We start from the raw sequence: 25,992 nt of genomic DNA on the forward strand, positions 1-25,992 counted from the left end.
GGTGCATAAACCTGCACTAGAAACTGGCAGAAGACTGAATGTCCGATTTAAAACGGAATGATAACAGGGTATGACTAACGGAATGATAACAGGGTGTGACTAACGGAATGATAACAGGGTGTGATTAACGGAATGATAACAGGGTATGACTAACGGAATGATAACAGGGTATGATTAACGGAATGATAACAGGGTATGACTAACGGAATGATAACAGGGTATGATTAACGGAAAGATAACAGGGTATGACTAACGGAATGATAACAGGGTATGACTAACGGAATGATAACAGGGTATGATTAACGGAATGATAACAGGGTATGACTAACGGAATGATAACAGGGTATGATTAACGGAAAGATAACAGGGTATGACTAACGGAGTGATAACAGGGTATGATTAACGGAATGATAACAGGGTATGATTAACGGAATGATAACAGGGTATGATTAACGGAATGATAACAGGGTATGATTAACGGAATGATAACAGGGTATGACTAACGGAAAGATAACAGGGTATGACTAACGGAAAGATAACAGGGTATGATTAACGGAATGATAACAGGGTATGACTAACGGAATGATAACAGGGTATGATTAACGGAAAGATAACAGGGTATCACTAACGGAATGATAACAGGGTATGACTAACGGAATGATAACAGGGTATGATTAACGGAAAGATAACAGGGTATGACTAACGGAATGATAACAGGGTATGATTAACGGAAAGATAACAGGGTATGACTAACGGAATGATAACAGGGTATGACTAACGGAATGATAACAGGGTATGACTAACGGGGTGATAACAGGGTATGACTAACGGAATGATAACAGGGTATGACTAACGGAATGATAACAGGGTATGACTAACGGAATGGTAACAGGGTATGACTAACGGAATGATAACAGGGTATGATTAACGGAAAGATAACAGGGTATGATTAACGGAATGATAACAGGGTATGACTAACGGAATGATAACAGGGTATGATTAACGGAAAGATAACAGAGCATGACTAACGGAATGATAACATGGTATGACTAACGGAATGATAACAGGGTATGATTAACGGAATGATAACAGGGTATGACTAACGGAATGATAACAGGGTATGATTAACGGAAAAGATAACAGGGTATGACTAACGGAATGATAACAGGGTATGATTAACGGAATGATAACAGGGTATGATTAATGGAATGATAACAGGGTATGATTAACGGAATGATAACAGGGTATGATTAACGGAATGATAACAGGGTATGATTAACGGAATGATAACAGGGTATGATTAACGGAATGATAACAGGGTATGATTAACGGAATGATAACAGGGTATGATTAACGGAATGATAACAGGGTATGATTAATGGAATGATAAACAGGGTATGATTAACAGGGAATGATAACAGGGTATGATTAATGGAATGATAACAGGGTATGATTAACGGAATGATAACAGGGTATGATTAACGGAATGATAACAGGGTATGACTAACGGAATGATAACAGGGTATGACTAACGGAATGATAACAGGGTATGATTAACGGAATGATAACAGGGTATGATTAACGGAATGATAACAGGGTATGATTAACGGAATGATAACAGGGTATGACTAACGGAATGATAACAGGGTATGATTAACGGAAAGATAACAGGGTATGACTAACGGGGTGATAACAGGGTATGATTAACGGAATGATAACAGGGTATGATTAACGGAATGATAACAGGGTATGATTAACGGAATGATAACAGGGTATGACTAACGGGGTGATAACAGGGTATGATTAACGGAATGATAACAGGGTATGATTAACGGAATGATAACAGGGTATGATTAACGGAATGATAACAGGGTATGATTAACGGAATGATAACAGGGTATGATTAACGGAAAGATAACAGGGTATGACTAACGGAATGATAACATGGTATGATTAACGGAAAGGATAACAGGGTATGACTAACGGAATGATAACATGGGTATGATAACGGAATGATAACAGGGTATGATTAACGGAATGATAACAGGGTATGACTAACGGGATAACAGGGTTTGATTAACGGAAAGATAACAGGGTATGATTAACGGAATGATAACAGGGGTGATTAACGGAATGATAACGGAATGATAACAGGGTATGATTAACGGAATGATAACAGGGTATGATTAACGGAATGATAACAGGGTATGATTAACGGAATGATAACAGGGTATGATTAACGGAATGATAACAGGGTATGATTAACGGAATGATAACAGGGTATGATTAACGGAATGATAACAGGGTGTGATTAACGGAATGCCGTTGTCATTAGAGGAGTGTCTATCCGATGGTAAATGACATATAACTGCGGACTTTGTGATACTGACATGCCACAAAGTCACTTTATAGAACTGAATGTTTTGAAATAGCATGAAAAACCTTGATGGAACCGAAATTTTCTCATGCATGTTTTTTAGATGGCTTGGTTAGACTTTGATGGTCCTGATGGGGAGGTGTGGTCCACGTATTCAGATTTTGGCGGAGATAACAAGTACGGTATCATCCTCGCTGCTGATCTGAATGGAAGCTACAACATGACACCTTGCATGGCTGGATATCAAGGGGTAGGACATTAAGATGTTTCTCTTCTTATTTGATTGCAGTAGGTTAGTGCCACAAATATACATGTACAAATAGGCAGGTATGCAGTTAAAATGATCGTTGGTATTTCCAGTTCCCTACTTCCATGGTTTTCCCAGCCAATAGTCCCAACAAGATCCAACCCTTGACCGACGCCCAGCCTTTGACAATGAGTGGCTGTACCAAGGCTGACTTTTGTCTCTTCTATGTATCACCTGTATTGACCATTAACGGGTAGGTGCATTACCTTTCAGTTAATGCAGGAACTAGAGCACCTGGGGAAACTGGGCAAAACCAATATTAACTATTCCATACGACTGTATACTCTAAGAGAATATAAACCAAGGGAACGTGAGAGAACTCTTGTGTATGAATTCATCGATGTTGATGCAACATTTGAAAGAAAATATATCGAATCGTGGCAATGCATTAGATGTATTAAGTTACCAAATGGTGAATCTAATTGTTTGATCGGCATTCTAGATGTTGGTGAGTCAAATATAAACCATACAACGTTATGGATATCAAGTTCTTGTTTATTGCATAGAGCGATGGTGAATCGACATTGAGGATATCAGTAATGATTCCGATTAGAAAATCATTATATTAAAGGGATTAAAAGGATGTCGAGTAATGAATATACATTTGAAAAAATATAGTAAAATATATTGATAAATAACATGAATTTACATAAATTAAAATGGACGTTTCTAAACTTGTAAGCACAGGTGTTTTCAGGTCATTTTTATCTTAAATAATACACATCGTAAGCGACGTTATAAGTACTATGCCCTTTGCTGTGTTTGTGTTTGTTTTTCAATTTGCAATTGAATGTGATTGAAGGGAAACTTTGAGTCACATATGTTTTCTGAATAATTAAGATAGATATAAAATTATGTTCGCGCAGCAAACAAGTTCTCATCCAGGGTGAGTTAGACAAGTGGGTGGCGATGTCATCCCAGAGAGTGACGGACATCAACATTGCCGATGACATCATCATCAGCCTCACTGGGGCTGCCCGTGAAACTGTGTCCTTCTGGTTCAACGTGGATGGTAAATCTTCACCTGTTATCTGTACCCTCGGAGCAGCAGGACTGGCCACCCTCAGTTTCGGAGCACGCTCATGTCGTGGAGTATAATGAATATGAAGGAATATTTGTCAATGTAAACATTAAATTTGTTCCTTCGTGTTGAATAAACGCTAGTTAGTTCATATCACTCATATCATATTTGCAAATGCGCAAATCCGGTCATCGCATCCATTTACCAAGTTCTATTTTGCTCAATTGTGAAACATCCTGACTTTTTTGTCTTTTGAATTAACGTGGTATATTATGACCTGAAATTATTGAGAATTTTAGGAATATGTTTAATTGGATTTCTAGTATAAACAACCATGACCAGCTATCAAGTGCTTGGTTTCATTCAAGTGAGACAACTCCGTTAATCATTTTTCATTTGTTTGGGAAGACTTATCCCCCTTTGTTTACTTGCTAGCAGACGACATTTTCAGTGATCCTCAGTATGGATGATTTAGAGAAGAAGAAGTTGATTTTAGAGTATTATAACAAGGACATCAGATCAACTAAAGTGATTTCAAGTAGAACAGGCATCCCTTTGTCCACTGTTTATCGTGTTTTGAAAAATATTGCAAATGGATATGGCATTGAGCACCAGGGAGGCGCAGGTAGGCCCAGAAAATTGACTGTCGGTGACAGGAGGCGGCTTGGTATTCTTGTTTCTAAAAACAAACGAGGGAGTTAAGAAAACTTAAGGCTGGATATGATTGATAGAGGAACTGTGGCTGTCTGTAAGGAGACAATTAGAGGTGGTCCGATATTGGGACAGCATGGACCACGATTTTCTATCTTCTTTGATCAGTAGTATGCCCCGCCGCATTGAAGCCTGCATTGCTGCCCATGGTGACTTGACAAAATACTAAGTGTTCACCTGTCTTAGAATCTGGAGTTATGTTCTGCTAATATTCACATTTGATACGTGAGTAATGAGTGAAAAAAAAAATAAATTACAATCTTAAATTCTCAATAATTTCTAGTTGTACTGTATATTTGTACATGCCTCAATTATTATGTACCCATGCTTAGTATTTTGCGTCATAATATATGTGTGATGTTGCTGCTCCTTGAAAGGAATTAAACAAACGTTATTTGAATTCTTCTTTTTTTCCTTTTGTGTCGCACACACGTACTAAAAAAGTTGTTATCCAAAAAGATCATCTACGTTGTTCTTTCCATCCCCGTGAAGATCCGGGTTAGAATTGATCTAGGGGGTCGGACGGTCAGGCTCGCTGATTTGGTTGACACATGTCATCGTATCCCAATTGCGTAGATCGATGCTTATACTGTTGATCACTGGATTGTCTGGTCCAGACCCGAATATTTACAGCTGGAATAATGCTGAGTGCGGCGTTAAATTAAAGTCACTCACTAACTCACTCTGGTCCAGACTCGATTATTTACAGACCTCCGCAATATAGCTGGAATAATGCTGAGTGCGGCGTTAAATTAAAGTTACTCACTCACTTCTCAACTCCTTAAATGCCACTCAAAGACGTTATGTATGTAATACGCACGTGCATGTACAGAGGATACCTCCTTGAAGGTTTAAGGGCATCGGTTGTACAACAGGAAGGTGTACTTGATCATAGTAACCTCCACATCGAAGTGGGTTTTGTTTTAAAATCAATCAAGCTCATAAGTAACGCAATAGCATGTGCACTAATATGAACATTAAGAGAGATAATAAGCTAGCCAGCAAAAATGAAGCAAACGACTTCATCGATAAAAAGTTCTTGTTATTGCATAGAGCGACGGTTCAGTGTAGACTATTACACCGACATTAAGCTACCAGTGACTACAACCAAGCGATAAGAGTGAGTGAGTTTAGTTTTACGCCGCATTTAGCAATATTCCAGCAATAGCACGGCGGGGATCACCAGAAATGGGCTTCACACAATGTAACTATGTGGGGAATCGAACCCGGGTCTTCGGCGTGACGACCGAACGCTTAAACCACTAGGCTCCCCTATTGCCCCAAGCGATGAGAAGTTTAAAAATACATACGAATTAACATTTACAAGAGCAAGTAATAGATAAGTTGTGACACACACTTGAATGAGACCAGATGGGGAGTAAGTTGTTAAGCCTATAAGCAGGAGGGTGTAAGTAGTAAAAACAGTAAAACAAAAAAAACAAGCTGTTAGGGTGCTAATAGATAAAGTCTCTAGGTTGATGACCTCTTCGCAGGTCAATTGTATGTAGTATCTACACCGCTCTATACAATACATGTACACAAGAAGTTGTTATCCATAAAGTCGTATGTTTTTTGACTCACCAAAAATTACATTCCGCTAATATAGCACAGTTTCAGTGATACAGCGTCATTGGACATTGAGGTTGGTGTATATGTGAAGTTGATTTACAGTGCACCCTGGTTATAATGCCCCTTGTTATAATGCCACCCTGGATATAATGCCATGTTTTTGCCAGAACGGTTTCCTGCCTATATAATACCCTGGTTATAATGCCAATTACGCTGGCTGCATGTAGTATACATACCTTTATTGGTTCATTGACATGACTCAAATTAATTGACCAAACTCAGTAATGCTTTAAGTAGTCATGTTATCCCAGATAGGATAACACATGTGATAATACACTTCCTGCCACCTACAACAACAAGTCACCTGCAGCCCCTAGACGCTGGGATTATCCAGTCACCTGCAGCCCCTAGATGCTGGGATTATCCAGTCATTCAAGGCTCATTACAGGAGACATCAGCTCAATCACCTTGTTGATCGCACAGGTCCTCTAACTGTCCTACCTGGTTATAATGCCACCCTGGATATAATGTCATATTTTATCCTGGACAAACGGTGGCATTAAAACCAGGGTATACTGTATGTGTATGTTGTTGTTTTTTTTCTATTTGAATTGGAATGTATATCAGATGTTATACCATAATGGTCGAAGGTGTTTCCACTGTACAACACACACAGTTGACGTGTAATTACTTGACAATACTCCTGTCCTTGACGGTTTAGTACCTCTGTGGCACTTCCCTCTGTGGCCTATGAGATTTTAATTGATCTGGATGAAATTTCCCGCTTTGGCCTATGGTCGTTTCGTGTGTCCCTGAGTGGCACTTGTGTGCAGTAAGCCATGACTGATAAGGTGTTAGGACATTAACGCGGTATTTGATTGACCTTGATTGGCGGATTGATAGCATTATATGAGAGGTTGTTACGAAAATACATACGAAATCTCAACTCCAGGTGAAAATGTAAGTCCAAAAGTCTCACATTTCGTCTGAAGAAGCTGGCTACGTCTGTGGTAGGTGGAACCTTTCTTGTCAGGGAGTAAACAGAATAGTTCAGGTGTAGCTCCCTGAGGCATGTGTGAGTGGATTATGTATTCACACATCGTTAATTGAAACTGGTGACCTGTCCCTTTATGGCACGTGGCCTCTACTTAAGTTCCCTCTGTGGCCTATGAAATCAGTCATGTGTGACAGAGACAAGTGCCACAGAGGGAAGTTACCTATTATATATATCAGTTCAGCGTCAAAATGACTTCGAATATCAAACCCTAAATTCTAAGTCCCCAATTCCACAATGCAATAATACTTCTTTGAAGATCAATGCGGTTGCATCGCTGTGTCTCAGCTCGATGTGGGAGGGAACATGATGTTCAGAATGGCTGATCACAGCACAACGCCACGGACTTGAAAACTTAATCCAGGTGTAAAGTTCTCCGGATGACTAGAAATGATATTGTTAACAAGAATGCAGATTTGTAATCAAGGAGTCTCAGTAAGTGTTTAAACACCAATCATAAATGTTGTATGGAGGGGTTCAAAGGAAAATAGGTAATACTTTAGCACTGCCGAACGGAAAAATGCCATCTGAGTTTGTGAAACTAGTAGTATAACGGATTTATACCCTCTCAATATATAATTAATTATATATAATTTCCCAACTAAATCTTTGTTCCAACTAAACACTCGTCATGGAACAATGCAAACGCTTTCCCGACTTTAGAAGAAAAAACTGAATATGTCGTCAAGAAACTCCATTAAACATATATTTATGTGTATTTATATATATTTATACATATATGCTGTTCATAAACTGTCAATATATACTTTATAAGTATATATGTAGAGAGAGAGAGAGAATGTGAGGGAGAGGTACGTGACGTTCAGCGGTGTGCAGTCGTATATGTATTATGACATTCACAAAATAAAGACGCAACACGAATTTTCCTCCTGGAAGAGATTACTGTTACAGTTATAATAATTATATACTGTACTCTCTCCCTGAAGATAACGTTGAAACACGTAGGAAGGCCATTCATGCACGGACACACTCACACTCTCTCACACACACGCACGCTCGCACGCACACGCGTACACACACGCGCACACTCAACACGTTTGCAAATTTGGATATCGCTTGCACAATCTAAATATGGGTGACATACGAGGGGGTATATAAAATTTACAATCATCACCAAGACGTATTCAGGGTAGAAACTTCATTTTGATTTCTTGTCCTTAAGGCTTACATACATGTAATCACCATCCACACATTTCTCCCAACATTTCTTGACCTTGAATAGACACCCCACAAACCCACACTCACACACACACACACACACACACACCTGATTTCATAGAAAACCAACCCTCCACCTCCTCAATAACCTATTAGTATCGTTAAAACTGAGTCCACATCTTGGCTCAACTGTGAGGGACATATGACCGGTTTGATAATGCCTTTTCCTTCTCACAACAGTATCATAAGATGGGTTATCTTCACCACAAACAGATTCCATCTCCTTGTAAATCTGTCGGGCAATGCAACCCTTCAAGTGCAAAAACTTGATAACGCTGCGTGCCTCAATTTTCTCCGCACACGGGGTTAGTCATGTTTGGGATCAACTAGCACAAGATTGAACAAAGTGATGTAACTAGTTTTGGGTCCATTAACTAGATAAGGATCACTGACGTAACCTTCAAATTTTCGCCATAATTTCTCAATAAATTCACGGGGATAATTAGAACTTTTTTATACCCCCTCGTATCTTGAGAGGCATCAAAACGTTTGATTTTCTAACCTGCCACTCCCGAGCAAGAGTCGGGTGACGCCCTTTGAAGTCCAAAGGCTGGGGCTTTAGGTACAGTCCACTGAAGCCTATTGAAGTGACCCCGCTTTAGTAGTGTTCTGTAGAGTTTTCATGTCACCCTGAATCTTTATGAGTAGATCTACATGTAAATACGATACAGATTCTACGACTGACATATAACATTTTTTTCAACTTGACATACAAAACAATTATATTTGGTGGAATTTGTATTTATTGGTACGACATATATAGTTTAACCTGGACGACACTGTTAAAAGCAATATGTACACATATACACAGCTATATAAATCGTCTCATCCCAAAACTATGCACTCAACCTTGACATGACACTGTTATCATCTCAGATAACACTGTTATCATTTCAGATAGTGACTGACCTTGTGTACATTTCATCAAGTGGTGTGTAAGTCATATTGATAGCGAGTCGTCAACACTTGAAGATGTGCGCTATGATCTTGTTGTGCCTATTTCTGTCGCTTTGTGCTGGTAAGTGTATTTACAGTAACAATGGAAAATCGATCCCTATATGTGGCTAAATTTGGGGAAATGAGGTTCAAAATCCCATTTTGTTATCTGAATTGAAGAAATGCCATAATTGCATTTTTGTGTCAGTTATTATGAAACATAAATTGCCAGGCTGTTATAAAGATTGCTATCAACGGATCACCGTCTTGGTAAGGTAACAATAAAATACAAATAGGATGAACGAGCTGGAACCATCATTCCCACTTCCACAGTGATCCAGTCACGTAGTTAATGGCCTTTGTGTCGTTGATGTCCTGGAAATGAGGGTTTGAATGCGAATTAAACATGAGGTGCTGAATTGAAAGAAAGCATTGAAAGCTCTTCATGAAATGCTTATATCCAAACATTTTTTTTTACACAAAATTAAGCACCAGTTGATTGATGATCAAATTGCCCTTGCAAAACGCTGATACATACATGTAATCTACTGCTGCAATCCGATAGTATACTTGTGTTCATGTACTTACTTAATACGTTTCGAAAGCCTTCAAGGTAAATCTAAACCTACAATTATTTCATATATTGTATATATACTGAGTCAAAAAAGAAACTTCACATTCTTTCTTCAGGGCACTATAAAAGAACAAGAGATGGTAAGATGGGTAAATTGTTATTATTTCATTGCTGAGATCTGTGTGATGTACTCGATACACTGACAGTGCCATAATCAGTTCCATTAGGCTACACCGCCGTTCCAAAACATGGGTATACAGAATGTCAAGTCACAAGAATAAAAATGCGAAAAATGAGCACCTGGTCGCGGTAAGCAGCAGCTGTGAGGTTTCCACGGATGACCAGAAGTCGGGAACGGTTGTTCCCACAGAAAGCACCCCACACCATGCAACTTCCGCCCCCGAATCTGTCGACTTCCTGTACACAACATTGGGCATACCGTTCACGCCGTCGTCTCCAGACTCTATGCCTGCCGTCCGCGAATCTGAGGGTAAACCTGCATTCATCGCTAAAGACGACTCGATTCTAGTCTCTCTGGGTCCATCGGAGGTGACGTTGGGCCCAAAGCAGACGTTGACGTTGATGAAACGGCGTCAATATTGGCCCACGATATGGACGTCGAGAATGGAGATTGGCAGCCCGCAACCGATTTCGAATGGTCTGTGAGGACAGTCGACCTCTAAACATCTCAGCCCTGGTTCGTGTAGCCGGCAGAAATCTGTCACGTCGGTGACGTAGGACGATTTGACGGTCTTCTGCTCGTGACGTCACACGTGGACGACCCGACCTTGGGCGATCAGAAGTGGTGCCAGTTTGTTGTAGACGACCTCGCAAGTCATACACAGTACGACGGCTGCATCCAATTGCTCTTGCGACGTCAATAACTGATCTTCCAGCTTGCAACATGCCAACGGCACGTTCACGTTGCACATTTGACAATCGTGGCATTTCAAGTACCGTTAGAACTGTGGTTTAAAAGTGTTTTTTCAATTCTTGAGGCCAATGCAAACATGTGCATATGAAGAAAACTTCGATGCGAAGATCACGTGATCGACTGCACGTGCAAAACCTGATTTGGCACTAACGTCATTTGCACGAGGAATGGATGGGTTTGAGTGGGTTTTGCTAACGTTTTTCTAGAGTCGAAAAATAGGGATCCCATTTCGGATACATAGATGTATCATCAGAGAAAACAAATTCATTATTTTAAAAAATTACATTTTGTGAAGTTTCTTTTTTGACTCAGTATATGTTCTTTTAAGTATGGCTTGATTATCTAAAATTGTCAATAGTTGAAGGGATGGTGTAAATCCAGCAGGAAGCAAATGTACGGTAAGTCCCCATGGTCCCTAGTTTGGTAATCTACCTTCAGTTGTTGGCAATCTATAGCCTGTTTTTACATTTTCTTGTCATTTTTAGTTCAAATGTTTTAGATTTAATCACTAGTTTTAAATAACTTTCTGTGATGCCCTAGTACTGTCTTTCGTCAACAGGATTATTTGTTTCTATTTATTGATCTATGATATAACCGTTAATTGTTATCGTCACGATATGGCTGAAATATTGACGATGTGACGATAAATATTAACTCACTCACTCACTAATACGTTTCGATTCACCGAAAAACATTTACAGTTGAATGTCATTGGAGTGACACATACGTTAAGAATAACCACTTTGTATTGTGTAAGAGTAGACATTTATTTAGCTACAGCAGCAAAGCAGGATATGGCCCATGACTATTCAACGATTTTGTTTCGGTTTGATTATGTTACATCCTGATACCAATATTCATGCTAATCACAACACAGGTATTATCGTGGAAGTACTAAACAGAGTGGCAGTTTCGTATTAAATCAGTGATTATGGTATAAGATGGTAATTTTCAGCTAACTACAATAGTGGTCCAGTTTCCTCAATAGGCTGAATATCCAGGGTAAGGATGACCTAAACATAAATATGTTTGTAAATTACGATGCAATCTGAGATGAGCGACAGGAGTTTTTTCCCCGTATATACCTCAAAACTGACTGAAGATCGTTCTACAATGTTCTTGTAAGCAATGGTCAATTGTTACATGATATGGAATGTCAGATTTGGGGCAAGATTTAGTTCTTCTTACATATCTAAAAAAAAAAACTCCAGAAGATTCTCCAACTCGCTGGGTCAGAATATAGGGGAAAGACCCATTGGACTGTAGTACATTCCAGATCATAGCACCAAGCTAACTATAGAACAAACAACTGCCCCCAAACGAATGTCAGTGTGTTACACTTGGAACATTGTTACACAGCTTCACTACATAGCAATGAAAAGAGTCATTTGAATTTTTACTCTTCTTCTGATTATCTTATCTTACTTACCTAGTAACGTAATTGTTTTTCAAATCAGCAGTCTCCGAGGGTAAGCAGGACTTTGCTGTGAACGTCAACAGTGATGGCACCTACAGCGTCGTTGTTCAGGGAGATGTGTGGCTGAAGAGCGCTCCCACCTTCTTCAGAGCTGATGGCCAAGTGTTCTCCTCTGCTGATGGATCTCTGAAGCTGGTCAAGAACACTCAGTCCAGTGGAGTGGACATCATCGGGCAGTGGGAGGCCAACAGCTTCTTGTACAAGGCAGGGTCCAGTCAGATCGAGGCCAGCTTTGTACAGTACACACCAGATCCAAGCATATTCACCTACAACAACCCGGCCTTACCGTTCATGTTGTTCAAACAGGTGAGTAAACGTAGGATTTTAAATCACTTTTGCACATATTATCCCTTTACGGAATAAACATTTTAGTTTTGAAGGTTGAGTTGGTGCTCAACACCACAACCAGCGATATAAATCTATATAATTATTGGTTTGTCACTGAATCGAAATTTTGTCACTTTGGTACTTTCTCCAAGTGGCAGTGAGGACATTTCAACAGTGCAATATTAAAGGCTATTGATGTTGAATGTTCTGCAAATAGTTTTTTATCTGGAGTCCTTTACGTAGTTATTTGTCAACTTGTCGCGAAATGTACCAGGAAATACACACGATCTTCATAGTTTCATAACTGACACGTTGTCAGAACACACGATCTTCTTATTTTCTTTCATCAATGACGGCCACAGCGTTACATCAATGGAGCAAACAACACCGCCTCCAAAATCAGTAACTTCACCATTTCTGGATTTCCTGGGTTTCTAATTCAAGAGTCAACCATTCCGTTAGGATACCTAAGCTATGGAGGATCTCAGGCTGGAAGCATTGGTCTCATTGTAGGGCAGTAAGTATTCGTATGTGAAAATGATAGTGTTGTTACGTGTAAAACCTACAAAGGAAGCTAATGTGACTTGGTCTGCCAGAAAGAAGGGCGGTGAGGTAGCCTAGTGGTTAAAGCATCTGCTCGTCACGCTGAAGACCCGGGTTCGATTCCCCACATGGGTACAATGTGTGAAGCCCATTTCTGATTTCCCTCGCCGTGATATTGCTGGAACATTGCTAAAAACGGCGTAAAACCATACTCACTCACTCTGCCAGAAAGTGCATGTGGTTTACGTCACCAATAGCACATGGATGCAAAGTGGTTTTACATCAGCCGATTCTTGACAAAATGCATCTCGGTGACCTCAAGATAGTTCCTCTTCCACTTCCCAAATATCAAGGGAACAATCTCTTGTAAATAAACTCTCCGAAAAAATATATGCATGGGTGTATTTTCACTAATTTAATCGGCTAACTTTAATTGAGATAACACACATAAATAATAAATTTCACCGTATGAAAGACTAAATCTCTGTAACCACGTATAGCTTGTATAAAAATGTATACAAATTCAATAAGTGAAGGTGTCCATTCCCAGTAGGACGTTGTGGCCAACATGATCCTCAAAACTGCCATGCGCCGTCCCGGTATGGACTGAATAAGTCCTTGAATTCGACCGAGAGTCGAATTCCTCTTGCAATCCCTGAGACAGTTGATCTAACGTCTGGGTCGCCTGCCAGCATTCCCGTAAGCGTCGGCCGAGGCTATCCAACAAATGCTCGATGGTGTTGGGCGGGCGATTTGGAAGAACATGGAGGTACTGTAATGTTTCAATTCTGAAGATACTGAAGGTGCTGTGTGAGGCGCGGCATTGTCTTGCTGGAAAAACTCCCTCTGGCGGTCAATGATTGTAACCAATTGAATCCTTAGATTTCGTCTCTGTACCGAATAGCAGTTACATTGCCCCGAAGGCGGAAAAGTTAGATTTCTGCGTGTAGAATCTGTCCCCAACTCATGATTCTTCCACCACCACATCGGTCAGCCTGGTCAATACAATTCTGGGCAAAACGTTCATTTCGACGTCGACAGACACGTACCCTTCCGTCACGGCACTGAAGCAGAAAGCGTGATTCGCCACTGAACCATACACGTCGCCAGTGTTGTAGATTCCAGAATCGAACGTTATTGCACCACTGGACCCGTCCACGTCGATGTAGTCGTCGCAGCACAGGGCAAAGTTAGGGTCTTCTGGTTCGAAGTCCAGCTTCTCGTTAAATATTACGAATGCTTTGCACCGACTCTCTTCTCAAACCAGACACTACACTTGCAGTTGCAGTTTCTGTGACAGTTCGAATGATCAAATGAAGTACCCAGATGCACCTATCCTGCGCTGCAGTGGTAATCTGAAGTCTACCACTTCGAGGCCGATTTTGCGTAGAATTGGTTAGTTCATATCGGTCCCATAAACGTGAACATAGAGGTGACGCGCAACTGCAGATTGAGACCAACATGTCTCCTGACGTCCAATGGCAATGTTCCGATTTACAACAGTGTGTCACGGCATAATGATATTTTTCATTTAGCTAAAATAATAACAATGACCGTCAAAACGCAAAACGGCTATAAATAGACAATATCCCAGCTCACGATTTTCTTAGAACTGCATGAGCTTATCGCGAACCACCTTTTCCTCCATGACATTTTCATGCCAGTTGTGACAATTTCGAACATAAACGTGCATTAACGTTTCCGAAGATGCGTTTTCACTCTGTGTATTTGTTCAATGTACACAATCCAGCGTTATAATGGCGAAATTAGAACAATCAATTACTAATTTTGAAAAATATTTGAAATTTCATATATTACCTATTCGTTTCTTTCTTGGAGAGTATATTATACTAATGGTATGCAAAAAAATAGGCTGTCTTACTGGTTAATTGTCAATAAATTTCATCTATTCTGCACTTTTTTCCCAAGATGGGGACCATCATCATTTACAATCAACGACGGGATCGAGGGTGGACCCTTGACGATATTTGATCGAGTGAAGACTGCAAATACACTGATTATCTCCCCTGCCAGTCGGTTTATGTCGTCATCAATATGGCGTCAGAACTCCAGCACCGGCGGGGACAATGTCTACTGGGGGACGATGGGTCGAGTTGAAGATGTCCCTGTTGGCGTTGAAACCAGCTTTATTCTTTTCTGTGGTAATCAAGGTATTAACAAGGTAACTCTCATCCTCTCATCCTCCATAACATCAACTTAAAATAGCTGTTAACAGCATGTATAAGCGTCACATTAAGTAACTATTAAAACATGGATTACGTTTTGCCGTTTTCAGTTCTATTCTATTTCTTCTTTTCATATTAGTCGTATGTTTATTTCGTGGTGATATTTCGATTTCGAATTTTGGCTTTTAAAACTTTTACACCGTAACCATAAGCGTTAAACCCTTCCATGGTAACCGTTCCTGTTGTCCATTGTTTTAGAAAATATATGATTGTCGTTGTAGGCCTCCGTAAGCTGGGGTCAGATCTTACAACGATGGCATGGACGTACAGATCAATATGTGAAGTCCGACTTTACGATCAACTACTTAGGGTTCTGGACGGACAATGGTGAGGATATCTGAGATCTGAGACACTGTACCGACATTTTGATTTTAACAAATCAATTTACAAGGCACCCTTTAAACAGATAATGGACACATTTCTTTATCTGCACAGATATGTATACCACTGGATCGAATTTGAGAGTGTCTTGCAGTATGACACACCACCATACCATACTGATGTGCACATTGTAAGGATGGGAAAGCCACATTAACTTGGTGCGCCTAATGGCTGCAAAAGTTGTGTGATCCCCAGGGAGTTGATGTTAAAAATGCGATGCGCCGTTGAGATTGCCATCCAATGCCATCTCTCTCTCTCTCTCTCTCTCTCTCTCTCTCTCTCTCTCTCTCTCTCTCTCTCTCTCTCTCTCTCTCTCTCTCTCTCTCTCTCTCTCTCTCAAAGATTTAATTGGGATTCATACATAAATAAATATTGAGCGAGGGTATGTAAGTGTGTGTGTGTGTGTGTGTGTGTGTGTGTGTGTGTGTTTTAATTATGAAAAGCGAAACTGTCACAATTCAGGCGATGTTAATCCACACAGAATATCTGACAGATGACGCTTGAAAGTCTTTACAAACAAAACAACCCAAACGAAAATGTTGTTTGTCCAGGTGCATATTACTATTACGTGACGGAGAAAGGAAAGAACCACCAAGATACAATGTTGGATATCAAGAGCTACATGGTACAGATAGGGGTACCCGTCAGGTTTGTAGACATTTGTATATATTTTTAAGTACAGGTAGTTTTTTACATCGACATGGAACATTTGAAAGCCCGCTTAGTTCATACCAACAACATTTTACAGATAAATATTAAAGTGTAAGACAATAAAGAAATATGATTTACTTGCTTGTTGTATTCTTTGTGCTGAGTAGGACTATAGCTGGAACAATCGTCATATAGTTTACTTGATGCACTATTGGCTCATTTCGTTAGGATGTTTATTGTAGTGGGCTCTACTAAGACTGTGACCTCTCTGTTTCCTTTTCTTCCAATATGGCTGAAATGTTGCCGACGTGACACTAAAAGTGAACTCACGTACTCACTACTTAGATGTGCTACTGTAGATGTTATCGGAGCATTGGATGAAACTCATGTCTTCGCCCATGAGTAAGAAATGCCAGAGAAACTTTGCTATTAAGCTGCACGTATTACACTATTGAAGACACAGGGGCGTGTCACGCTTAGAAACAGCGTTAGAAAGACATATAGGTATATAGACCCTACCCTAGTACTATATAAAACGAAAGGGATGTAACGACGGAACCACCCCCTCCTCAATCTAAGTTAGATTGCATCACGTAAAGCATTTTAAGACCCCGTCGAGGCCTACGGATCGAAAGCGAGATGATTTTCCTACAAAATGAGCTATAAATGGTCACCATCGGATCATTATTTCAAAAGTTATACGCCACGACTCACCGAAAACAGCTTCCTCTGCAATTCCAAGCCAAAATCATGGATCACCCAAGACAGCGAAAACTCACCTTTGAAATTCGTTTATTAATTCCAGCCACGTTGACAGCACCTATGTAGGGCTAGATTCGATCGGCAGCGGCATTCCACGGGTCTAAAAACTTATTGCAACATCTACGAATCATTTCCTCGACAGTAAGCAAGAATTTGCTCCAAATCCATCGGCAATCATACTCACTTGTCGGCCATAGATAGCCTTGACATTCAAGTGATCATCCCTTTCCTTTTATATAGCACTAGGGTAGGGTCTATATACCTATATGTCTTTCTAACGCTGTTTCTAAGCCTGACACGCCCCTGTTATTCAAAAAAGCTTATTAGCATTATGTTTAATATCTAGAAACAATACTGTATCCAAACTGAATGATGCGTGTGTATCAAAACGTTTACTGTTATGTGCTGGTTAATGTCTTTGTGAAGGGTGGCAATAATAATTGGGACAATGATCAGGTTCTCTTCTTAAAGTATTGTTCCATTCAGTGGGACAATGACCTGGTTATATTTTGGTCAAGTACATTCAGTATGATGAATGGTGGTACTACTGGGACATTGGTTTTGTTTACTTACCAGGTACATTCGGTATGACGAATGGTGGTTCTACTGGGACAATGGTTTTGTTTATTTACCACGTACATTCGGTATAACGAATGGTTGTGCTACTGGGACAATGGTTTTGTTTATTTACCAGGTACATTCGGTATGACGAATTGGTGGTACTACTGGGACAATGGTTTTGTTTATTTGCCAGGTACATTCGGTATGACGAATCGGTGGTACTACTGGGACAATGGTTTTGTTTATTTACCAGGTACATTCGGTATGACGAATTGGTGGTACTACTGGGACAATGGTTTTGTTATTTGTCAGGTACATTCAGTATAACAAATGGCGGTACTACTGGGACAATGGTTTTGTTTACCTACCAGGTACATTCAGTATGACGAATGGTGGTACTACTGGGACAATGGTTTTGTTTACTTACCAGGTACATTCAGTATAACGAATGGCGGGGCTACTGGGACAATGGTTTTGTTTACTTACCAGGTACATTCAGTATGACGAATGGTGGTACTACTTAGGACAATGGGTTTGTTTACTTACCAGGTACATTCAGTATAACGAATGGCGGGACTACTGGGACAATGGTTTTGTTTATTTGCCAGGTACATTCAGTATGACGAATGGTGGTACTACTGGGACAATGGTTTTGTTTATTTACCAGGTACATTCGGTATGACGAATGGTGGTACTACTGGGACAATGGTTTTGTTTACTTACCACGTACATTCGGTTCGATGAATGGTGGTACTACTGGGACAATGGTTTTGTTTACTTACCACGTACATTCGGTTCGATGAATGGTGGTACTACTGGGACAATGGTTTTGTTTTATTGTCAGGTACATTCAGTATGACGAATGGTGGTACTACTGGGACAATGATCATGGTGTTGTGACGTGGGCGGCGCAGCCAAAAGTCTTTCCAAATGGAATGCAGTGAGATATTTTCCAGTTCTTCAACTGAGTAAATATTGCATAAATCTATTAAATGATATGGATATTATTTATATGAATATTAGTACTATTAGTATAATATTCGTTTTGATATAAAATTATATTTGGAAATGTCCTATATATGTGTGAAATCAAAATTTGTCAAAAATATGTACCCTTTTATATGTTAAGTGGACTGCATATATTGAGTTGTTACGATATGTGTTACCTAGGGACCGTAAAGTTACATTTTCTCAAGTGACATTATCAGTTTAGTTAAGCTGATACATTTTCTTTTTGCTTTATTTCATCCTTTTGATAAAGGTGGCTTTATAACAAGACACAGTATCCCGTCGTGGCGCACAGCATGTACTGGTAAGCTGGGTCAAGGTATCTGATAAATTATTTCTGAATTCCGGTTTGGAGTTAAGTTGGGTTATTTACTTGTAATAATATTGTAGTGCATTTTTAGGTACAACTTTTTAAAATCTTACGGAATTTCCTTTTAGACACTAACACAATTTCTACATTCTACCTCATCCTGTGAATCTTTTTTTCTCATATCCAAAAGGAGTTTTCATCAGTAGCAGCACTCAAGAAAATTGGAAACTGAAACATTATCCAGTTAGTTTTTACTGTACATGTAAATGTACTACAAGTTCTGTGTCATAAAATATTTGATGGTTTTGCATTATCCAAGGTCCAGCAACACAACCTACGCAACTGCAAATGGAGGAAAGTATGAATTCGTCATCGATGGTCCAAAGGCATTGCCACTGGAAGAGGTACTGCTGCTGATGTTGGCTAGGATGTAAATGAAATGCAAACAATCTTCTTCTTCACCTAAGCATCGTACTGGATTTAGGTTTGTTTCATCAATCAACTGACATGTTTAGACATTCAGATATGTTTCTCATCACGTTTCAGAGATTCTGGACTGATTTGCTCGCCGAAGCAAGAGAATGGGGTCTGTTTGTCTACGAACAGGTAATACCTCCTATTACCAAATTCATAACTACAGATACGCATTCCTACAGTGTATATTCATTTCAGATTTAATTTTACGTTTGTTCGATTTTTGTAGGATTATCTCGGTACTGAATTTGAAGCAATCAATAAGCTTCTGACTGACATTGACCTTGGCCGCCAATGGCTGACTCAGATGGGGAATGGGGCTGCCAAGAACGGACTGACCATCCAGTACTGCATGTCTCTTCCGCGACATATGCTTCAGTCTCTGGAAATACCTGTCGTTACACAGGTGAGAGCAACTCTTTTATGGTATGGTTATTTTAGTGAGTGTGGGTTTATACTGATTTTGATATATTTGTATGATAGCGATCACCACATGGGTAGAGACACGTAGAGTATTTGTTTAACACCATCGTCCTGGAAACAGACCATATATATATTTCGCCCTTCCCATTTGAAACTTTGCAAAGTTTTGTTTTAGGCTCGGGTAAGCCATGACAACCGACCTAACACTGACAACTGGAAGATAGGCGTGTCATCGATATTTGCTTTGTCTCTGGGCATTGCTCCCTACAAGGATAATTTTTGGACAACCAGCGTTCAACCCGGAAATGGCTACAGTATGTACAAAATTAGTTCTGAATCAACATGACATTACTTTCCAATTGGAATAACTCCGTTTTGAGAAAGTAATGTTATGTTGATTTCATTCAAACGTTCTTAAGAAAATATTCTCAATCCGATGAAGTGTGTAATATTCATATCATGTCATGATTACATTCGTAGAGGCAGAAGGTTGATATGTATTGAATGTGTTGCAGATTTGTCGGAACCCCACACGTCACTGAATGCTGTGGTTGCAACCTTAAGTACAGGCCCAGTGGGGATTAGTGACATGATTGGAGGAACGAACAAGACACTCATCATGAAGTAGGTTGGTCGTTAATGCGTAACATCAAACTTGTGGTTCATTATCCTGCAGGACCATATATGTTTTCGCACTGAAATATGCATTTAGCATTTGCTACACTTGTAACTATTATTCATTTCTCATGCAATCATTGTTAATTCCATTATGCCCTATCATATATCTATACCTTCCCGTGTTACTTACTTATCTCTGTGCAGATTACTTTTTGCTACATGTTTTGTTTAATGTCTATATGTTCTGCATTTCTCATTCATTGCTGCTGTTTTTATACATATTTTTATTATCTATTAGTGTAAGTCTTATTTTGTTCTCCTGTATGATCGAATACCCATGTATGTGTTCTTTATTACTTGTGGATTTGGTTTACACGAATTCCGTATTTATCATGTATTATCCCTGCTACTTGGTCCGTCTACATTTCATCACGGTCACTTCAACTCTTCCACAGATCTGTAAATGCTGACGGCTTGATCTTGAAACCATCCCGACCGGCGACTGCAATTGACAACAGAATACGGAGGGTAATTTTGCTCTTTTCCTATTGCCCCTGGGTTTGCACACTTGATTGTCACGAGAAGAGCTGTTAGTCTTATCGTTCAAGAGGAAGAATGAAACACTTGAAAGGAGAAATATTTAGGTTTTAATGAACTTAATAGGAATTGTGTGTGTAAATTTGTTTTCAATTTATCCCTAGCACCAAAACCCGGTACATTCCCCTTGCCCCTCAAATGACTCGACGATTATATTGGTGCTGCCCAGATCGGACTGTCTGCGAGCACATAGCACAGAACTCAATATAAGTTTATAAAAACAGAGCACCTGGCATATGCAAATGAGTCACGACACAAAAGGGGTTTCACAAGCAAGTTCACACGGTGTGTCCACCTTGTGCATTGGTGCAGGCCAGGCACCGTCACAGTCAGGATGAAGATCATTTCACATTCGAGTTCATGCAGCGTTTTGGCGCTCTTAGAGGATTCGTCGTAATTGTCGCTCCTTTCTGTCCCTTATGTTCTATGAGTGACAAACATATGGGATCTTGCGGCCAGGAAAACAAATTGTTCTCATTACGATACTGCTGTGCAACATGAGTAACGTCACTCCAAGGCCATATTGCTGCAGAAACGGTAAGGCGGCCATTTGCGAAACATCGTCTTGGTTCCATTTCATGGCAAGGGCGTCCTTGCTCCATATGGGATTCCATCCCTGGTCATAACTCCACTTCCAGAACATTTGGCCTGATGAAACGTTCACAGGTGTTCTGCCATCAACACGGACAAGGAGGAAACGTTACTGATCGGTAAAGAGGCCTCTATTCCACTCACTTGCTCACAATCCTAAGTGCTGATGGCGCCAATGGAGATGTTCTGGCGTCTGAATAGTACCCATCGATTCCCATCTGTCATTTTCCCCAAAGATGGGAATGTCAAATTTGTTCCAGGACGATGGAAACAGATTATGTTATTCTGATTTCTGCACTTCTTAAGACGGCAGTGAGTTGATATGATAAGCCTCTGGTTTTCTGTCTTCTTCAAATGAACACTGGTGGCCATTTCTCGAATAGGTTGTTTCTTTTTATAACTGTGTGGTTACGTTTCTTTTGGTTTTAACACATATTTTCTCCGGAAAAGAATTCATTCACAAAATTTACAATGAGCAATTAAAAACTCATTTCACAATAACTGTTGCCAGTGATAATGCCTTGAAAAAAAGAGCGTTCCTTATGATGCATGTCTTCTAGATGGCCTGGTCAGACTTTGAGGGTCCTGATGGGGAGGTGTGGTCCACGTATTCAGACTTTGGTGGAGATAACAAGTACGGTATCATCCTCGCTGCAGATCTACAGGGAAGCTACACTATGACACCCTGCATGGCTGGATATCAAGGGGTAGGATATCATAGTCTTTCTCCCTTTAATTGATTTCAAGATATGTTCAATGTTTCAAAAATATATCTGTAAATATAATCAGGTATGCAAATAAAATTCACGTTAATGTTTCCAGTTTCCAAACTCCATGGTTTTCCCTGCGAATAATCCCAACAAGATCCAGCCCTTGACAGACCCCCAGCCTTTGACAATGAGTGGCTGTACCATGACTGACTTCTGTCTCTTCTATGTATCACCTGTACTGACCGTCAATGGGTAGGTGTTTCCTTCATTTCAATCATATCCCAAACGTTATCAACCAGTGAATATATTTACTTTTGGGGGGAAATGCGACTTAAAGGGATTGAAGATAACCTTACTTGCTCTCTGATGTTTGTTTGTTGTTTAACGCCACGCTCAGCAATGTTCCAGCTATATGACTGCGGTTTGTAAATTATTGAGTCGGGACCAGACAATCCAGTGATAAGCATCCATCTACGCAATCGGGATGCGATGACACGGGTCAACCAAGTCAGCGAACTTGACCATTAGTTGCCTCTTACGACAACCATAGGTTGCTAAAGATCAATTCATATGTTTCCTGAATGTCTGATAAGTCTAAACAGCTATGTAATTGTTTTATTACAGCGAACAAGTTCTCATCCAGGGTGAGTTAGACAAGTGGGTGCCGATGTCACCCCAGAGAGTCACGGACATCAATATTGCCGATGACATCACCATCAGCCTCACTGGAGCTGCCCACGAAACTGTCTCCTTCTGGTTCAACGCGGATGGTAAATCCTCACCTGTGACCTGTACCCTCGGAGCAGGAGGACTGGCCACCCTCAGTTTCACAGCAGGCTCATGCCGTGGAGTATAATGAACAAGAATATATGCATGAATATTTGTAAATACATACATTAAAGGTGTTCCTTCGTATTGAATAAAGGCTAATTAGTTCATATCACCGATGTCATATTACCAAATGCGGAAATCATCGCATGCATTTACCAACGTATTGCCTTTTGTTTCAAAGGTTGAATATCCGGCTTTTGGTCCTATGAATTAACGTGGTATATTTGTACATGCCCCTATTAACATGTACCCGTGTGTAGTATTTGAGTCATAATACGTGTGATGTTGCTGCTCCTTGAAAGGAATTAAATTTGTTATTTGAACTCTACTTTTTTTCTTTCTTTTCTATCTCTTTGAACGTGTACGTCGTACACACGAAATAAAATAGTTGTTATCCGTAAAGATCGTCTACTTCCCATATCCTAGAAGATCCGGGTTAAAATTGATCTTTAGTAACCCATGCTTGTCATTAAAGGCGACTAACGGGATCGTGTGGTCAGGCTTGCTAACTTGATTGACACATGTCATACGTAGATCGATGCTTATGCTGTTGATCACTGAATTGTCTGGTCCAGACTCGATTATTCACAGACCACCGCACATGAATATTCGTACATATCTCTATCAGCATGTACCCGTGTCTATTATTTTGCATTCATGATATTTGTAATAAGGCTGTAACTTGAAAAAAGTGAACAAGGGTTTTTTAACTTTCTTCTTTTATTGTGTCTCTGTGAAGGTGTACGTATTCCTTTACCTCTCCATAATTCCCAAACAACAATTCCCTTCTTGGGTGAGTTGAGCAGAAGATGGATGATAAGGGAAGCTCCTTTAACATGTTAGAGCATCAGGTTATACAACAGCAACGTGCAACTGGTTGTGGTAACCTCATATAGATAACAAACAAGCCCATAAATAAGGTAATATCGAGTGTTGTTAATATGTTCAATATGAACATTGATAAGATAAGATAATAATTTAACCAACATTAGCAAAGTTTCAGGGATTTAGCGTTATTGCACGTTGAAGTTGGTGTATGTATGTTCTCGTCACGATATGGATGAAATATTGCCGATGTGACGTTAAATTTTAACTCACTCACTCCAGAGAGGCGCGAATCGCTTTTCGGCTGGTGCCGGAATAGCATAGTTGGTCACTTGTGGGATTTGATATTGGCGTGTGAAAATCAGAACTACTTCAAACAAGAACGACTGACTGACTGACTGACTGACTGAGATTGGTTTTACGCCGCTTTTAGCAATATTCCAGCAATATCACGGCGGGGGACACCAGAAATGGGCTTCACTCATGGTACCCATGTGGGGATTCGAACCTGTGTCTTCGGCGTGACGAGCCAACGCTTTAACCACTAGACTACCCTACCGCCCCGTGTATATGCCAAGTTTATGTATGTTGGGCATGCACATTTATCTTGGACAGATTTTTTTATACCACACTGGGCGATGGTGTAAGCAAATATAACATATACTCTTCACGAAAAGTAGGTGAATTTCATTGTTAACATACGATCGAAGAAAATGGGATATATACATCGGAGTCAATCAATGTTGATAGTGAATGTTTTGACAGTTCATCACTACTTGTACTTCCTTATGACTTTACATGATTGGTGTATGACATGAAATTTGCATGTGTACGATTTTCATTTTCAAACAAAAAAACGGATGCAAGATGATTGTCAAAATGTATGGTTTACAGTGATTTATCGACCTTCAAAATAACAAATGACACCCCATGCACGCGTATGGAGCTAATACGTTGTGCACGTGTATCTCATGCGTTGTGCCCGGGTTCGAATCCCCACATGGGTACAATGTGTGAAGCCCTTTTCTGGTGTCCCCCGCCGTGATGTTGCTGGAATATTGCTAAAAGCGGCGTAAAACCAGACTCAGGCAGTCATGCGTTGTGATAAAGAGAAATGGTGGTGCGTTCATAAGATGTGTCCTTTGTTAACGCTTATACATCCTATGCAAACTGGAAGTTCAGGTTCCCCTATTTTTTAAGACTGCATACTCTCTGTTTGTACTTGTGTAAATGGCGTGAAATTACTTGACAATACTGCTTGGTGTGGGAGATAACCTGATGTGACTATGTTACCATCAATAAATGGTTGGCCGAAAATATAACGCCACGGACATGAAATCACTTTCGATTGAAGGACTGAATGCATGAGTAAAGCTCTGCTGATGACCAGAAATGATGTCGATAGCGAGACAAAATATTAGTATGCCTTGAAGTAAAAGAGATCTTTTTGAGTGCTTAACCATCAATCATGAATGTTCTATGGAGGGATTCGAATCGGTAATACAAATAGAACTGACGAATTGAAAAAAATACCTTCTGAGATGTCAAACAAGAAGGAAGTACAAGGTCTTTATGCCCACACAAAATTTACAATATAAATCCAAACTAAATCTTTGTTCAAACTAAAACATTGTCTTGGTAGAATGCGAATGCTTTTTCACATGTTTAGAAGAAAGAACTGAATATGCCATCAATGGAATTGTCTGATATTTGACAAGGAACTCATAGATAGATAGGTAGGTAGGTAGGTAAGTAGGTAGGTAGGTAGGTAGGTAGGTAGGTAGGTAGGCAGGCAGGCAGGTAGGCAGGCAGGTAGGCAGGTGGGTGGGTGGGTGGGTGGGTGGGTGGGTGGGTGGGCAGGCAGGTGGGCAGGCAGGCAGGCAGGTAGGTAGGTAGGTAGGTAGGTAGGTAGGTAGGTAGGTAGGTAGGTAGGTA

The 25,992-nt window shown here is 40.1% G+C and overlaps 2 protein-coding genes across 7 annotated transcripts in view; both read left to right on the forward strand.

The window, feature by feature from the left end:
• The window catches only part of LOC124257769, a 202,720-nt gene extending 179,160 nt beyond the window's left edge, over positions 1 to 23,560 (forward strand). For 3 of the 6 annotated variants that reach the window (XM_046691902.1, XM_046691904.1, XM_046691906.1), the window contains exons 15-17: positions 2,481 to 2,627; positions 2,738 to 2,877; positions 3,551 to 4,106. In XM_046691902.1, the coding sequence (XP_046547858.1) occupies positions 2,481 to 2,627; positions 2,738 to 2,877; positions 3,551 to 3,782 (519 nt within the window). In that variant the 3' untranslated portion in view covers positions 3,783 to 4,106. Of the gene's footprint in view, positions 1 to 2,480; positions 2,628 to 2,737; positions 2,878 to 3,550; positions 4,107 to 19,307; positions 19,393 to 19,534; positions 19,595 to 19,691; positions 19,869 to 20,060; positions 20,200 to 20,400; positions 20,510 to 20,958; positions 21,032 to 22,251; positions 22,399 to 22,513; positions 22,654 to 23,025 lie in introns of those variants that run through there. The other 3 variants (XM_046691905.1, XM_046691908.1, XM_046691907.1) reach the window with 3 other exon arrangements.
• On the forward strand, positions 9,231 to 18,497 carry LOC124257775. The gene is made up of 7 exons (XM_046691919.1): positions 9,231 to 9,296; positions 12,180 to 12,505; positions 12,889 to 13,043; positions 14,999 to 15,251; positions 15,537 to 15,642; positions 16,248 to 16,344; positions 18,042 to 18,497. The coding sequence occupies exons 1-7, from the start codon at positions 9,251 to 9,253 to the stop codon at positions 18,172 to 18,174; spliced, it is 1,116 nt and encodes a 371-aa protein (XP_046547875.1). The 5' UTR covers positions 9,231 to 9,250; the 3' UTR covers positions 18,175 to 18,497.
• Positions 23,561 to 25,992: the final 2,432 nt, after the last annotated feature.

The sequence above is a fragment of the Haliotis rubra genome, unplaced genomic scaffold, assembly GCF_003918875.1.
Source record: "Haliotis rubra isolate DU_JTF1 unplaced genomic scaffold, ASM391887v1 Scf672, whole genome shotgun sequence".
NCBI classification, from domain to species: domain Eukaryota; kingdom Metazoa; phylum Mollusca; class Gastropoda; order Lepetellida; family Haliotidae; genus Haliotis; species Haliotis rubra.

Excerpts from the sequence above, each read along its gene's own strand:
- LOC124257775 (XM_046691919.1), top strand. The coding sequence starts at position 9,251 with ATGTGCGCTATGATCTTGTTGTGCCTATTTCTGTCGCTTTGTGCTG. Across the intron at positions 15,643-16,247 it reads AGGGTTCTGGACGGACAATG|GTGCATATTACTATTACGTG; the intron begins GTGAGGATATCT and ends TTGTTTGTCCAG. Across the intron at positions 16,345-18,041 it reads CAGATAGGGGTACCCGTCAG|GTACATTCAGTATGACGAAT; the intron begins GTTTGTAGACAT and ends TTTACCTACCAG.